Source organism: Trachypithecus francoisi, unplaced genomic scaffold (assembly GCF_009764315.1).
Source record: "Trachypithecus francoisi isolate TF-2019V2 unplaced genomic scaffold, Tfra_2.0 Lachesis_group18, whole genome shotgun sequence".
In the NCBI taxonomy this organism is placed as follows: Eukaryota; Metazoa; Chordata; class Mammalia; order Primates; family Cercopithecidae; genus Trachypithecus; species Trachypithecus francoisi.
In genome coordinates this window covers 751,639-767,629 of record NW_022681463.1, presented here as the reverse complement: position 1 = coordinate 767,629, position 15,991 = coordinate 751,639, and the positions used below count along the sequence as shown (strand labels likewise).

The 15,991-nt window shown below is 40.4% G+C and overlaps 1 protein-coding gene across 9 annotated transcripts in view; it reads left to right on the top strand.

Annotated features, from left to right (window-relative positions):
• The window catches only part of IFT88 (intraflagellar transport 88), a 132,378-nt gene that overhangs the window by 49,514 nt on the left and 66,873 nt on the right, over positions 1–15,991 (top strand). For all 9 annotated transcript variants that reach the window (XR_004428874.1, XR_004428875.1, XM_033177023.1 and 6 more), the window contains 2 exons: positions 4,893–4,992; positions 10,140–10,226. Coding sequence is in view for 7 of the 9 variants with exons in the window: in XM_033177023.1 (XP_033032914.1) it covers positions 4,893–4,992; positions 10,140–10,226 (187 nt within the window). In the remaining 2 variants the exon portion in view is untranslated. The remainder of the gene's footprint in view (positions 1–4,892; positions 4,993–10,139; positions 10,227–15,991) is intronic.

The following is a 15,991-nucleotide window of genomic DNA, read 5'->3' as shown; positions in this document are numbered from 1 at the left end:
CAGATAGATTTAGATATACAAATACTTACCATTGTGTTATATTTGCTTGTAGTATTCAATACAGTGACATGCTGTGGAGGGTTGTAGCCTAGGAGCAGTAGGCTATACTGTATAGCCTCAGTGTGTTATAGGCCATGCCATATAGGTTTGTGTAAGTACACCCTACGATATTTCCACAATGACGAAATTGCCTGATGACACAGTTCTCAGAACATATCCCCATCATCAAGCGATGCTTTACTGTACAGTAAATACATAAACCAGTAACATAATCGTTTATTATCAAGTATTATGTAATGTACATAATTGTATGTGCTGTGCTTTCATAAGACTGACACAGTGCGGTAGATTTGTTTACACCAACTTCACCACAAACACATGAGTTGTGATGCAGTGTTACAGCACCTAGGATGTCATTTGGCAATAGGAATTTTTCAGTGCCATTATCTTATGGGACCACTGTTGTCTATGTGGTTGGTCCTGGACCAAAGCATTTTTTTTTTTTTGAGACGGAGTCTTGTTCTGTCACCCAGGCTGGAGTGCAGTGGCACAATCTCTGCTCACTGCAACCTCTGCCTCCCGGGTTCATGCTGTTCTCCCGCCTCAGCCTCCCGAGTAGCTGGGACTACAGGCGCCCGCCACCACGCCCAGCTAATTTTTTGTATTTTTAGTAGAGATGGGGTTTCACCATGTTAGCCAGGATGGTCTCGATCTCCTGACCTCATGATCCACCCACCTCGGCCTCCCAAAGTGCTGGGATTCCAGGCATGAGCCACCACACCCGGCCAGATCAAAACTTTCTTATGTAGCATATGATTGTTGTTCACTGGAATTGTCCTGGTTACTTGGTAAAAGTGCAGATAATCTGGCTCCCTACATCTTTCTCTGTAGATCTGAGTCAGGGTTCTGAGGTCTGGAGTGAGTATTTGCATTTGCGTCAAGCCTCCCCAAGTGATTCTGATACCTACTATACTGTAACTCTTTACCGGTGTTATGTTAAAATCAGGGAATTTTTAATAGTCCTAACACACAGGCTGCACCGGAGACTAGTTGAATCAGAATTTCTGGGTGTTGGGACAGAGGGATCAGTATTTATAAAGACTCCTAGGGAGTTCTGTGATATAAATCCCACATACAGAACTATTGCTCTATACTATGCAAATAGTTCTTGAATGCCACTGACTGAAGAACTCATTAAAAATAGGTATTCGGTTGGTCTTAAATGGGATAGAGCATCTATATTTTTTAATGCTGTCCAGGTAACTGTCATGTATAATGGAAATTACATATAATTCCACAGTTTTACTGAAAAACAGAAGAGAAAACTTAGTTCTGCAATTACTTGCAATTTTTACTATGAATTCTTCTGGCATTCTTACTGTATTTCTGTTAACTTATTTGTATACGATTACATTATTTTTAACGTTTTTTCTGGATTTGTTTATGTTTGTTAAATATAAACATACAAAAAATTATCCAAAATGGTAACTCAGCTCAATGATACATCACAATACAAACAAACATTTAACCATTGCATACCCTAATAAGTAAAATTTAAAGAATAGAACATTGTTAGCACCTTGCAAAATGCCAATCCTAATCACTGACTACCCAACTCTGAAGAGTGACTGATGTCCCTGAAGAGTGACTTTGATGATAATCATTTACTTGCTTTTCTTCATACTTTAACCACCTAAGCAGGCATCCATAATTTAGTTTTGCCAGGTTTTAAAAGCATTATATAAATGAATCGTAGTATACATATTCTTCTGCATATGACTTCTTTTACTCTATGTTTGTAAGTGTTGTCCATGTCCTCGCGTGTAGCTGTGGTTTGTTCATTTTCATTGCTATCTAGTAGTTCATGGTATTAATATGTAAAAATGTATCCATTTCAGTGTGACTGGGCATTGTGATTTTCAGGTTGTACCTGTTGTAAATGCTCCTATCAATATTATGGTACAGTTGTGCATGTCTCTTGGTGGGTGGTGCCTACATTTCTGTTCAATGTATACCTATGAGTGAAATGGCTTGGTCCTAGCGTGTGTGTTAGGTCCAGCTTTGATACCGCTAAACAGTTTTCCAAAGTTCCTATACTTGTTTACACCCCCACCAAGAGTGCATGAAAATTCGAATATTTTACAAATACTTGGTGTATTTTGTATTTTTTCATTTTAGCCAGCCATACTGGTGGCATCTCATTGTAGTTTTAATTTCCATTTCACTGACAGCTGATTTTGTATGTTTATTTGCCATATGAATATTATTTTTTGAGAAGTTCCCGTTCAAGACTTTCGCCCTTGTTTGTATTTCTTTAGTTAGTTCTTTTTGTGTCCTTTTAAGGCAACTTTTGCATGCCCCAACTTCATGAAAATATTTTCTTACGTTTTCTTCTAGAGGTTTTACTTTTCACATTTAGATATAGGATCTCTGTGGAACTGATTTTTGTGTGTAGTATGAAGTAAGGTTAAGATTTTTTTTTTCTTTTCTCTCTCTTTTCTTTTCTGTAATAGGGCTATCCAGTTAACCCAGCATCATTTATGGAAAATAGTTTACTTTTTCCACTGCACTGTAATGTCACCTTTGACATATACCAAGTGACTATACATTAGTCTGTTTGTAGACTCTTTATTCAATCCCTTTGGTCCATTTCTCTACTCTTGCAGGCAAACCACATTGCTTACATTTCTATAGTTTATAGTAACACTTGATATCTGGAGTGCTATGATCTGAATATTTGTGTCCCCAAAATTCATATGTTGAAATCCTAACCCCCAAGGTGATAGTATTAGGAGGTCGTCCCTTTCGAGGTGATTAGGACACGAAGGTAGGTCGCTTTATTTTTATTTTTATTTTTTGAGACGGAGTCTTACTCTGTCGCCAGGCTGGAGTGCAGTGGCACGATCTTGGCTCACTGCAACCTCCACCTCCCGGGTTCAAGCAATTCCCCTGCCTCAGCCTCCTGAGTAGCTGGGACTACAGGCGCACGTCACCATTCCTGGCTGATTTTTTGTATTTTAATAGAGATGGGGTTTCACCATGTTCGCCAGGATAGTCTCAATCTCCTGACCTCGTGATCCGCCTGCCTCAGCCTCCCAAAGTGCTGGGATTATAGGTGTGAGCCACCATACCCAGCTGGTAGGACACTTTTTGAATGGGATTAGTGCCCTTATAAAAAGAGACCCTGGAGAGCTAGCTAGCCCCTACTGTTATGTGAGGACACAGCAAAAAGACAGCATTCTGTGAACCAGGAAGTGGGCCCTCACCAGACACCCACCCTGCTGCTGGCGTCTAGTTCTTGGACTTCTCAGTCTTCATAACTGTGAAAAATAAATGTCTCTTGTTTGGGCTACCTAATTTATGGTTTGGTTTTTTTGTTTGTTTGTTTGTTTTTTAGACAGAGTCTTGCTCTGTCACCCAGGCTAGAGTGCAGTGGCGCAATCTTGGCTCACTGCAACCTCCACCTCCCTAGTTTCAAGAAATTCTCGTAACTTAGCCTCCCAAGTATCTGGGACTAAAGGCACAGTGCCACCACATGTGGCTAAGTTTTGTATTTTTAGTAGAGACAGGATTTAGCCATATTGGCCAGCCTGGTCCCAAACTTCTGGCCTCAAGTGATCTGCCCACCTCGGCCTCCCAAACTGCTGGGATTACAGGTGTGAGCCACTGCACCCAGCTGAGTTTATGGTATTTCGTTATAGCAGCCTGCACACACTAGAGCAGTCAGTATAAGTCCTCCAGCCTTGTTGCTGAGGATTACCTTGAGTATTCTTGGTTTTTCTCATTTCCACATAGATTTTAAAACCAACTTGTCAATTTTCCAAAAACCTGCTGAGATTAAAACAAAAAAGACTTTTTTAAAAAAGTAAAAAATCAAAAGACTTTTTTTTTTTAGAGCAGTTTTAGTTTCTTAGCATAATTGAGCAGAATGTACAGAGTTTCCATATACTTTCCCCACTTCCTACCCAGAGCCTCCCTCACCAGTATGCCATTCCAGTGTGGTACATTTGTTATAATCAATGTGATCTCAGATCTTCCATTTTCCTATCTATAAAATTAAAATAATCCTTTTAGGGTTGTTGTGAGGGTTAAACGTATTAAAGCTTGTAAAGCAATTAGCACTGCCCCGATACAGAGTAAACAGCAAATGTTTTGTGCTTTCATAAACATCTATTTAAGTTGGCACACAAATTAAATATATTCTACAAGTTCTGTAGAATTTTTCTCACCATGAGAGCATTTAAGATGGAAAAATATATGGAAACTGTCATCTGTTACAAATTGAAGTTGTTACAATAGTTAATTCAAAAATGAGAATGTAGATATCAATCCAATTTTTACTTAAATTGATTAGAAATTAAAATAGACTAATGATAAATTGGGTAAGAAAAGTAATTTAGAACTGAAGACTTCAGTAACTTAAAACCTGTGTTGGAGCAACTCAAGTGCTTATCTTTTTTTTTTTTTTTTTTTTTTTTTTTTTGAGGCGGAGTCTCGCTCTGTCGCCCGGACTGGAGTGCAGTGGCCGGATCTCAGCTCACTGCAAGCTCCGCCTCCCGGGTTTACGCCATTCTCCTGCCTCAGCCTCCCGAGTAGCTGGGACTACAGGCGCCCGCCACCTCGCCCGGCTAGTTTTTGTATTTTTAGTAGAGACGGGGTTTCACCGTGTTAGCCAGGATGGTCTCGATCTCCTGACCTCGTGATCCGCCCGTCTCGGCCTCCCAAAGTGCTGGGATTACAGGCTTGAGCCACCGCGCCCGGCCTCAAGTGCTTATCTTTACAGAGTACTAGGGACCCTTTAAAAAATCTTTGAAAAGCCACATTTAAGAAAACCAACAGCATCAATATACTAAAACGAAATCAAGTAAGCTTTTTTATGCTTTCCCTTATAGGTGCGTGGAAGTGGTGAAAGCTTCTCAATATGTAGAGCTAGCCAATGATCTGGAAATAAACAAAGCAGTTACATACTTGAGACAAAAGGACTATAACCAGGTAAGTTTTAAAAAAGTTTTCAGATGGAATTCCATATCTTAATTGGTCAAAGCAATAAAAACAGGGAAACTCCTTTCTAGAATAATGTTATCTGTGATTATTCTGAAGTTTAATATTTTTATTTCTATTTTATCATAATTTTCATTAAAGTAGTTTTAAACTTTTATTAATTTTTGTCTGTTGTTTCTTTTTCTTTTCTTTTTTTTTTTTAAGACAGAGTCTTGCTCTGTCGTCTAGGCTGGAGTGCAGTGGCGCGATCTCAGCTCACTGCAAGCTCCGCCTCCCGAGTTCACACCATTCTCCTGCCTCAGCCTCCCGAGTAGCTGGTACTATAGGCACCCGCTACCATGCCTGGCTAATTTTTTGTATTTTTAGTAGAGACAAGGTTTCACCGTGTTAGTCAGGATGGTCTTGATCTCCTGACCTCGTGATCCTAAAGTGCTGGGATTGCAGGCGTGGGCCACCGTGCCTGGCCGTTGTTTCTTAAAATACTTTCTTTGTATAGCATGGTTGCTAAATTATAAACCATATTCTATTCCAGAGATTAACTTTACCCTAGAGGTTTTCAAAGTGTTCCCCAAAGCATAAAGTTTTTAGGAACACTGATTATGCTAGGGAGCATGGGAAGCCAGGAGCCTGCCATCCTCACCAGAGCAGCTTCCTTGTAGTCTGTTTTATGTGTTTGGTTTCCTCATTGACACTGCATTGGGAATGAAAGGGTCCATACGTGGCTGTATGGGGTTTTAGAACCCTGCAGATCTCTCACTGGCACTGCTGCTCCCTTGCTACGTTGGGTGGGGGTAGAGTGGGTGCTCCCCCTTCAGCAGTCTCTCAGTTAGGACAGAGCTGACACAAAATCAGGAAGCTTAAACAGCTGTAAGAAAGAGGGATAACCAAAGAGAGTAAACAGAATGACTTGATGTCCTGGTCTGTAACACCAGTGGTTGGTGTCATTATATGCCAGCAACTAGAAAACTCAGCTCTTCGCAGTTAGATCCAGAGAGCAAGGACCAGAGAAAGCGATAGCATCTTTCCCACATCCCCTCCCAAGCCTGTGCTTTCCGTTTGTCTTCCTATTTAGAGAACTTTTTGCCCTGGGAGACAACAGAAAGGACTAACAAAGGAAGTGGGGAGAATACTATCTACTCAAAGAAGGTGAGGGTAGGAAAAAGCAACCCTAGTGTTCATGAAATAAATATAATAATGTAGTACTATGGGGTGGTTCCATTGCATATGTTAATTTACTGAGCTTAATTTTTTGAGCATTTACAAAACATTTGAAAAAAACTTTTCAAAGTATCTATCCTGTCATTTGATCATCACATCCTTGGTCACGAAGAATGCCTCCAGTGACTCTCTAACGTTGTTGTAATGCTTTTTATATGGAAGTGACGTGAATCAAATTGGTCTTTATTATCTTGCTAAAGTGCTATATGGACAAAAAAATTTTGTGTGTGACATGTAATGTAATAGATGACAAAATGGAGAAAACCATGTTTGCACAGTTTTCCTTTGACATTTTATTTTTAAATGATCTTTTTAGAAAGGGTTAAGAGGCCGGGCATGGTGGCTCACACGTGTAATCTCAGCACTTTGGGAGGCCAAGGCAGGTGGATCACCTGAGGTCAAGAGTTTTGAGACCAGCCTAACCAATATGGCGAAACCCCGTCTCTACTGAAAATATAAAAATTAGCCAGGCCTGGTGGTGTGTGCCTGTAGTCCCAGCTACTCGGGAGGCTGAGACAGGAGAATTGCTTGAACCCAGGAGGTGGAAGTTGCAGTGAGCTGAGATCCCACCACTGCACAGAGTGAGACTTCATCTCAAAAAAAAAAAAAAAGGTTAAGAATGCATTGTCATAGCTCATGTTTTAAAACTATGTTTATTAAGCAATAAACACTCTAATTTTTAAATGTTAAAACCTATTGAACTCAGATCTTACTATCTGTGCTTTCCTAGCTATTCTCGTTCAAAATATCTTATGTTCCATTTGCATTTTCAAGTTTTTAATATCAATTGGTTTACTGATTTTTTTAAAATGCCATTTCTGCTTTCTTTTCATCATTGCTGCTTTCACTCTGTCTTTCTTTTGTTTGTATATTGTAAGTATTATGAGGTGGGTATAATACCATCTTAGTTTGAAAGAAATGTTATTAAGTGAAAAAGTTGACGTATCTCATAATAATCATTTGATGGCAACTACTTTATTTACAATTCAAAGTGAAAAGGAAAAATTTATGTCTTCTGTGAGGATATAGTTCTGGAGTTAGCTCTAAATACTTTTTTTTTTTTTTTTAGGAAAAAGATGCTGAAATCACAGAGTATGGGTCTTTTTGATAATAATGGTGTTTGTAGCCACTTTTGTAATTGAAAAAATAGACTCTGCCAAAAAGCCCAAAGTGGATGAAATGAAGCCATTGGCCTGGAGGCCTGTTTCAGTGTAGGGGCAGGCTCAGCGGAATGCTGAAGCCAGGAGCTAGATGGCATCAGCTGGGAAAGGAGACCAGGACAGACATAGATCCCTTTTCCTCATTGTTTTCAGGGAAACAAACAAACAAGCTAACACTGTTTGTTTTTATTTTTTTGTTTTGCCGTTTTGACTGCACTTTTATCAATTCCATTTATAAATAAACTTACAATATTCTACTTTTAAAAACAAGTATTTTATATAGATTTATGGACATGTAGAGAACAGTTATGAAAACAGCCTGTTTCAAAACAAAAACTTGAGCCAAAAAATACCCAAGAGTGTTCCTTTTATTAGAATAATTATGTTGCCTTTTTAGAATAGATCATAGTTTAGAAACGTATAATATGAAGTGTTTTTAGTTTGTCACATGATATCCATTTAGGATGTTTTAAGTTGTAAATACCTTTGCCAAGTTTTTTAAGTAATAGTTTTGGATTGCACTGTTTTTTGGATTCATAATAACCATTTTGGGAGAAAATAGATTTGATGTTAAATATAGCCTTAAAATATTGTTTTATGAGTTACAAAGTAGTATATATCAAAATTTTAAAATTTAACACATTTCCTTGACTATAATGTAAATGGCCGCTTCTAAAAGGAATGATACAAAGGACTATAACACTCCTTTTTTTAAAAAAATTTGTTTTTATTGCTTGTTAGCATTCTTTTTGTATTGTTTTGTGGATGTTGTAGAGAATAGCTTTGTTTTCCTGTACACTTTGGAGAGTTTAATGGGTATATGAGTTACACCTGTCCAAGTGCCTTATATTTCAAAGTAATATAGTTGTTTTTTTATTATTATTATTATTATTTTATTTATTATTGTGACACAGTCTAAAAGTGAAGATTAAACTATCTCAATTCTTAAAGTGAAATGCAGCTTATAAAACTTATTTAAAGTGAAATGCAGCTTATAAAACTTATAAAACTTAGAGATTCAAAACAGTGGTAGCTTTTATATTAATAGTTGCGGAGGTTGTATAAAGAATCAGCGAGGTAGTTTCTATAGGATAAGCAGTATTAGCAGCAATTATTTTTTAGGTAAATTTAAGGAACTTGTGGCAGTGTTATAAGATCTTTCCAAGAAAGCAAATGATAGAATTTTGAAAGTGAGGATACAATGTTTGGGTTTTTCTTTTCCAGTGTTTACTTTGTAGAATTGTAAACTGCTGACCTAGAAACTTCCATCAGTTTTCTTTGAAGTCATCAAAAACCCTTTAAAAGAATAATTTGCTTGGCAACTTTGTTGTGCAAATAATACAAATAAAAGGATAACAATTTACTCATATTCTAACCAAAGTATCTGAAATTGAATGTTTTAAAGTCTTCTGTCCTTCAAAAAAATTGAGTCAGTGTGCCTACTGATACTTCATTTGAGGTCAGACACTGAAGAGCCCACATCTCAGAATCTGTCAGACATTTGCAACAGCTGTAGCTGACAACCATTATAAACGCTAACATGGTTACTTTTGCTTGTACACAGCTGCTTTCTAGGAGCAGGAGGCACCAAGAGTCAAGTCCTCTAATCAGTAAATGTGTTTTAAGAGGAAGGAAGGAAGGAAGACCCAGTGCCTTTCTCTACCTTGTTTTTTCTTTCTGATATTCTGTAGCAATTTCTAGGTTGAATACTCATTTACCTTTCATGTAAAGTGTCTGAGCGTTCCACACATCTTATTTGGTTAGGATTGTCTCAGACCTGCCAGGTAGTTAAAAACATACTTTCATTTCTCATGATTTAAAAATGTAATTATATTTGGATCTACTTCAGATCACTTTTTGTAATACTCCCAGAATTATTTTCTGTTACTGGTTTTGAAAAATTCCGTGCCATTTTTCCTTCTTAGCCTTCTGAAACTCCAATTACATTTCTGTTAGACCTTTTCATTATGCTCCCATAAGTCTCTTGTGTTCTTTTCTAGGAACCTTTTTTAGCCATCTATTTTGCCATGCTTCATTTATTCTGAACATTTTCTGGGACCTTGGCCTTGAAATCCTGGTTGCTTTGCTAGCTCTACAGTGCCTTCAAAAAATATTTTTAGTATTTTCTATCATCTTTCTAGTTGTTCTCCGTCAAAGAATGGTCTTCTATAGGCTGGTCAGTCATGGCCAGAAGCAGAAACCTCAGAATTATTTTGTAAAGATCAAATTTGATCTCTTAGGCAAAACCTTTCAAGGCCTCATTGCCCACCCCGTTATGCAGGATAAACAGCTGCATCACATGACTCCCAAGGCTCATTATTATTATTATTATTGTTATCATATTTTTATTTTTTAGACAGAGTCTCACGCCTATGCCCAGTCTAGTCTCAAACTCCTGACCTCAAGCAGTTCTTCTGCCGCAGCCTCCCAAAGTGCTGAGATTATAGGCATGAGCCACCATGCCCAGCCTTCCAAGGCTCATTACTTACTACTGACCTTTCTTCCAGTTACCAGGCCTCTCTTCAGCTCTGTTGTCTTAATTATATTTTTAATTCCAGAATTTCCATTTTATTCTTTTTTATAAATTCTAGTTCTCAAATGAAATTCTCTTCTTGTAATCTGTTTTCTTGAACATGTTAATCCACCCCTTTTGTGCCCTTCCCTGGTCGTACCCTTCAGGAACACTGATCTTTTCCCCAACCATAAGCTTGAGTACTGTGGTATTATAATGGTAGTAACCTTCAGATATTCTGTTTCTAGGCTGTAGAGATCTTAAAAATGTTGGAAAAAAAGGACAGTAGAGTGAAAAGTGCAGCTGCGACCAATCTCTCAGCCCTGTATTATATGGTAAGTTTTTTTACTACTAAGAGTTAATCATGTTAGCACCTTCCTTCCTTTGTGCTCCTAGAATATTTTGTTTGCACTTACAGCATTGTATTTTAATGGTTTATATGTGCTATTTTACTGGTTAATCATATGCTAATATGAGTAACTCTTTTTTGTATTGCTAATTTTGTATTGCTAAATTTCTGCCTGAGGATCATGCCTAAGGAGAAGTCCCAAAGAATACTGGTGGAGAATAGTAAGTGGACTGAGGTGTATAGAGGATCTGATCATGACAAGTGCAAGGCCAGGGGCTGAGTTGGCAGACATGAGTGAGAAGACCATCTCTGAAGGAGAAGGGAGGGAGAAAAATTGTAGTGATAAGTATCACATCATAGATTATGGAACGTACAGCTGGAAGAGCTAGAGATGTGTTTCAACTCCTTTGTGTTATTAGTAAAGAAAGTGACATCTTAGGTTAAAAGATTTATGTAAGGTTACAGAGTATCATCTCTAACAAGCTTTCATTGAGCATCTACTGGATGCCAATCATGGGACTACCAAAAGTCTAAAAGCTCCCTAAAGGGGAGCGTTCTTGTCTTTGGAACAAAGGAGGTAGACAAGGAAGGAAGGTTTAAAGTAGAGAACAATAAACTAACATAAATAATAAGTGCTTCAGAAATTCAGAGGAGGCAAAGAACATTCTAATTTAGGGCTTTCAGGAAAGATTTCATAGAGAGTTGGATCTTGCAGGTCAGAATATAGAAAGGGGCATTTGTAGGGAGACGGGGACTAAACAAAAATACAGAGGCAAGAAAGTGCTGGGAGGGAAGTGTGTGTAAGAGTCATTTCTTTTCACCAGAAAATTCAGAATTTCTGGTAGGCTTTTTCTGAATATTGAAAATTGATTATAGGTAGGTGTGGTGCCTCAAGCCTACAGTCCCAGCACTTTGGGAGGCTGAGGCATGTGGATCACTTGAGCCTAGGAGTTTGAGACCAGCCTGGGCAACACAATGCCTGTCTCTACAAAAAGTTCAAAAAATCAGCTGGGCATGGTGGTGCATGCCTGTAGTCCCAGCTACTCAGAAGGCTGAGGTGGGAGGATCCACCTGAGCTGAGGAGGTCAAGGCTGTTGTGAGCCATGATTGTGCCATTGTACTCCTGTTTGGTGACAGATACCTTGTCTCAAAAAAAAAAAAAATTGTAGATTTTCATTTGTCACTTTGAGAACCTCTACGATTTTAAGGACTGGAGGTTAGAAACAACTGAACTGTGTCATTTTTCAGTATCCTTTTCAATTCTGTCATTCTATGATTCTTAGAGGAAATGATCTGAGATTTAATTTTGTCCTGCGTGTAGAAGAAGCCTGTAAGAGCTTTCCTTAGGAATGACTGTTGATGCTGAGGTGGCAGGGCCACGGAAGGGTCCAGATGAAGGCATGACAGCAACCCAAACCTCACCATATACCTGGGAGGTAAACTATTAGAAGGCTGCCACAACTCCTTAACTCTGCCTTAGCCACTAACTCTCGAATTTCCAGCGTCTTGGGTTTTGCTTAAGTTTTGCTCAGAATAATGGCATAGGAATGGGCTTAACAGATTTCCAAGAACTGCCCTTATTGTAAGAATATTCCATTATCCAACCCCTTGTTTAAATTTACTTTCATGACCCAGCTGAAATATGAAGGCCTTCCTGACTCTCCTTGGCAGATATTCTCACCTTCCTTTGTGCTCCTAGAATATTTTGTTTGCACTTACAGCATTGTATTTTAATGGTTTATATGTGATTCTTCTCCATTAGCCCATCAGCTTCAGCTTTGTATTGTGCACAGTGCCTTGCTGATGACAGGTGCTTATTAAACATTTACTAACAAATGAGAAAAAAAGTCATGGTATTTTATTAAACCATGTTTCCAGTCCCTCTTAGAGCTTCTGATCTGTGCACCACTGAGAAGCACTACTGTGCTGAACTGCTGTTGCTAGTGGAAAGGTATCATATCCCTCATATATGTAAAGATGAAGAAAGAGATCCAAACCCCTGGTTGAAGAATGACTCCAGTGCTTTAATCTGCTGGTAGGAGAGTGGTACCAGTTAGTTACATGTCTAGACGGGGGTGCTGATTGGGGGAAAAGATGTTGAGTTTCTTTTTAAATATATTTAAACATTTTTTGTAATGATGGAAACAAGTAGACAGGAGGTGTGTTAGTCTGTTCTCACACTGCTGTAAAGAAATTACCCGAGACTGGGTAATTTATAAAAGAAAGAGGTTTAATTGACTGACATTTTTGTATGGCCAGGGAAACCTCAGGAAACTTACAGTCATAGCAGAAGGAGAAGCAAGCACCTTCTTCACAAGGAGGCAGGAAAAGAGAGAGGGTGGACCTTTGTACCCCTACACCAGCCAGCCATTGGATGTGGCCTGCCTCCCAAAAAAGGGTCATCTCTAGGAAGGGGGACAAGGTGCCTCTGTCTTCCACCCAGTTTCCAGAGAGGGCTGCCTGCTGAGGCTGGTGGCCAGTAGCACTTCCAGCAGCTCTGACGGGCAAGTCCACGGGGTGAAGCGTGGTGTCTATCATGGCCATTAAATTTTGAATTTAGAAAATCACTAATGAATTTTTTGACCCAGTTCGTCACCAGATCTTTACCAAGTTTGATGACTGTGCAGGAGGAGACCAATAGAAAATTTAAAGAAGCAAAGAGAATTGTTAAATTTAATCAACCAAGCAGAGCTATTAGAGCATCTCATCAGCAATTTCTTACACTTGGTTCTGAAGAAAATGGTTGTAATCAAGAATGTTTTGAGGCCAAGTGATGAGTCTCCTATGTAGTTTTATATGATATGTAGTTGAAAGTATATTGTTGGTATCCGGCATATAGTTGTATCTATTTTCTCTTGCTGTGTAATGAACTGCTCCAAGCCGTAGTGGCTTGAAATCACCAGGTATTTGCTTACATTCTACCCAGTGAGCTGGGTTCACCTGGATGCTTCTTTCGCTGGGCTTGCCTGGCCTTACTCATGCAGCTGCCATCCTCTGAGGCATAACTGAGAGTGGATGTTCCAAATTCCTATCTCATGCCTGTCACTTAGCTGAACTGTTGGCCAGGGCAACTCAGTCTTCCCTCAGAGCATCTCCAGCAGGGGATCCCAGCCTTCTCAGGTGGGACTGGGTTCCATCAGAACAAACCCCAGTACACAGGTGTATATTAGCGCATTGAGTTTGTTATTATTTTATTGAACAAAACAAACATGAGGGAGAATCATTCCTGAATGAGTCATGCATGAATCCTGGGAGGTGTGATCCACTGAAGTCATTATTGTAAGAATCTACCACTGCCTGCACTCAGACCCCAGTTATTCATAGCCCTCCTAAGACTCTCAGAGTCTCATTCCACCACAGCATCAGGTTCAAAGGCCAGGATCTACATCAGGTCTGGATAGAAATGGGGCTTTCCAGCTGGGTTTGGTGGCTCATGCCTGTAATCCCAGCACTTTGGGAGGCTGAGGCAGATGGATCACTTGAGGCCAGGAGTTTGAGCCTGGCCAACATAGTGAAACCTCATCTCTGCTAAACACGGTGAAACCCTGTCTCTACCAAAAATATAAAAAATTAGCCAGGCATGGTGGTGCATGCCTGTAGTCCCAGCTCCTCGGAAGGCTGAGGCATGAGAATTGCTTGAACCTGGAAGGCAAAGGTCGCAGTGAGCCAGGATCGTGCCACTGCATTCCAACCTGGGCGACAGAATGAGACTCCGTCTCAAACAAACAAAAAAACAAGAAATGGAGCTTTCTCAGGCACAATTTCTTTCTTCTTGATCCAAAGATTTCTGAATGAAGAGACAGGCACTCATCCCCTGTAAGACACTCATCTCCAAAGCGGAGGGATAGAGGCACATCACAGTCACTTTCCTTAATGATTCTGAAACCTAGCAAAGCAGGTGTGGCCAGTGCTCCCTAGTCTGAGAAAAAGGAATATTCCTTGATTAGGGCCCAGCTCTGCTCCCTCGAAGTGGCCCCCTAATTCTTTTTCCTCTATGACTCTTGGCTCTGCCTTCTGAGAGCAGCTTCCTTTTGTATAAGAAACAGCCTGTGTTTCAGGAACAGAAAACCAAACACTGCATGTTCCCACTCAGAAGCGAGAAAACCAAACACTGCATGTTCCCGCTCAGAAGCGAGAAAGCCAAACACTGCATGTTCCCGCTCAGAAGCGAGAAAACCAAACACTGCATGTTCCCGCTCAGAAGCGAGAAAGCCAAACACTGCATGTTCCCGCTCAGAAGCGAGAAAACCAAACACTGCATGTTCCCGCTCAGAAGCGAGAAAACCAAACACTGCATGTTCCCGCTCAGAAGCGAGAAAACCAAACACTGCATGTTCCCGCTCAGAAGCGAGAAAACCAAACACTGCATGTTCCCGCTCAGAAGCGAGAAAACCAAACACTGCATGTTCTCACTCAGAAGCGAGAGCTGAGCAGTGAGAACACATGGACACAGGGAGGGGAGCATCACACCCTGGGGCCTGTCAAGGAGTGGAAGGCAAGGGAAGGGAGAGCATTAGGACCAATACCTAGTGCATGCGGGGATTAAAACCTAGGTGACAGGTTGATGGATGCAGCAAACCACCATGGCACATGTATACCTATGTAACAAACCTGCACATTCTACACATGTATCCCATAACTTAAAGTAAAATGTAAAAAAAGAAGAGAAAGAAATAGCCTGTATTTGCAGCTGATTAACTTTCTCAGTCTGTGTTCTGCCCTGAGACATTTGGGACACAGAGAGCTTTTTTCATTTTGGACTCTGTCTGTGCCTTTAATCCAAACTAGCAACAGTCAGTACAACTCCCCTAAAACCCGGCCGGGCGCGGTGGCTAAAGCCTGTAATGAAGCACTTTGGGAGGCCGAGACGGGCAGATCACGAGGTCAGGAGATCGAGACCATCCTGGCTAACACGGTGAAACCCCGTCTCTACTAAAGAATACAAAAAACGAGCCGGGCGAGGTGGCGGCGTCTGTAGTCCCAGCTACTCGGGAGGCTGAGGCAGGAGAATGGCGTGAACCTGGGAGGCGGAGCTTGCAGTGAGCTGAGATCCGGCCACTGCACTCCAGTCCGGGCGACAGAGCAAGATTCCGCCTCAAAAACAAACAAACAAACAACAAAAAAAAACTCCCCTAAAACCTTGGAGGGTTTTCTCTAAGTCTTGTTAGGATTTCCCACATGTCTCAACAGCTGCATCCAGAATTCTTTTCAGGACAGACTCCTTCCCACTAGGTGTATAAGCTGCTGTAGAACAGAGCCTTGAAGTGTCTTAGAAGCCCTTTTCACTGCCTGGGAGAGAAGGTCTGCTAGGTATGACCTTAAATCTTTGTGAGATGTTTACGAAAGGTATTACAGCCACACCTTTGAATTGTTCCCTAACCTGCCACCAGGTCCTACTTTGAGAATCTTGTGCCACCACAAGAAACTGGAGACATGAAATAATTTTATTTTCTACCTTAGCGAGTCCTAGTTCTTCTATATTTTCTCGAAATTCTACCTGCAAACTGAACAGTTCTCTCCTTAGCTCATTTTTATCTTCCTATGCCTGATCAGTTATATACCCAGTTAAAATCAGTTCATTGGCCCTGCAGCATCCTGCCTAGAAATTGCCTTGGCCACACGGGCATATTTATCAGGTGCACTTCCTGTCCTCCAGCCCACTCTGTGGGTGCCACTGGTGTCAGTGCTTCACGGTGACAGTGCGGCCTGCTCTGTATCCAGCCTCTGATGATTCCTTCTGCCTTTGCAGGC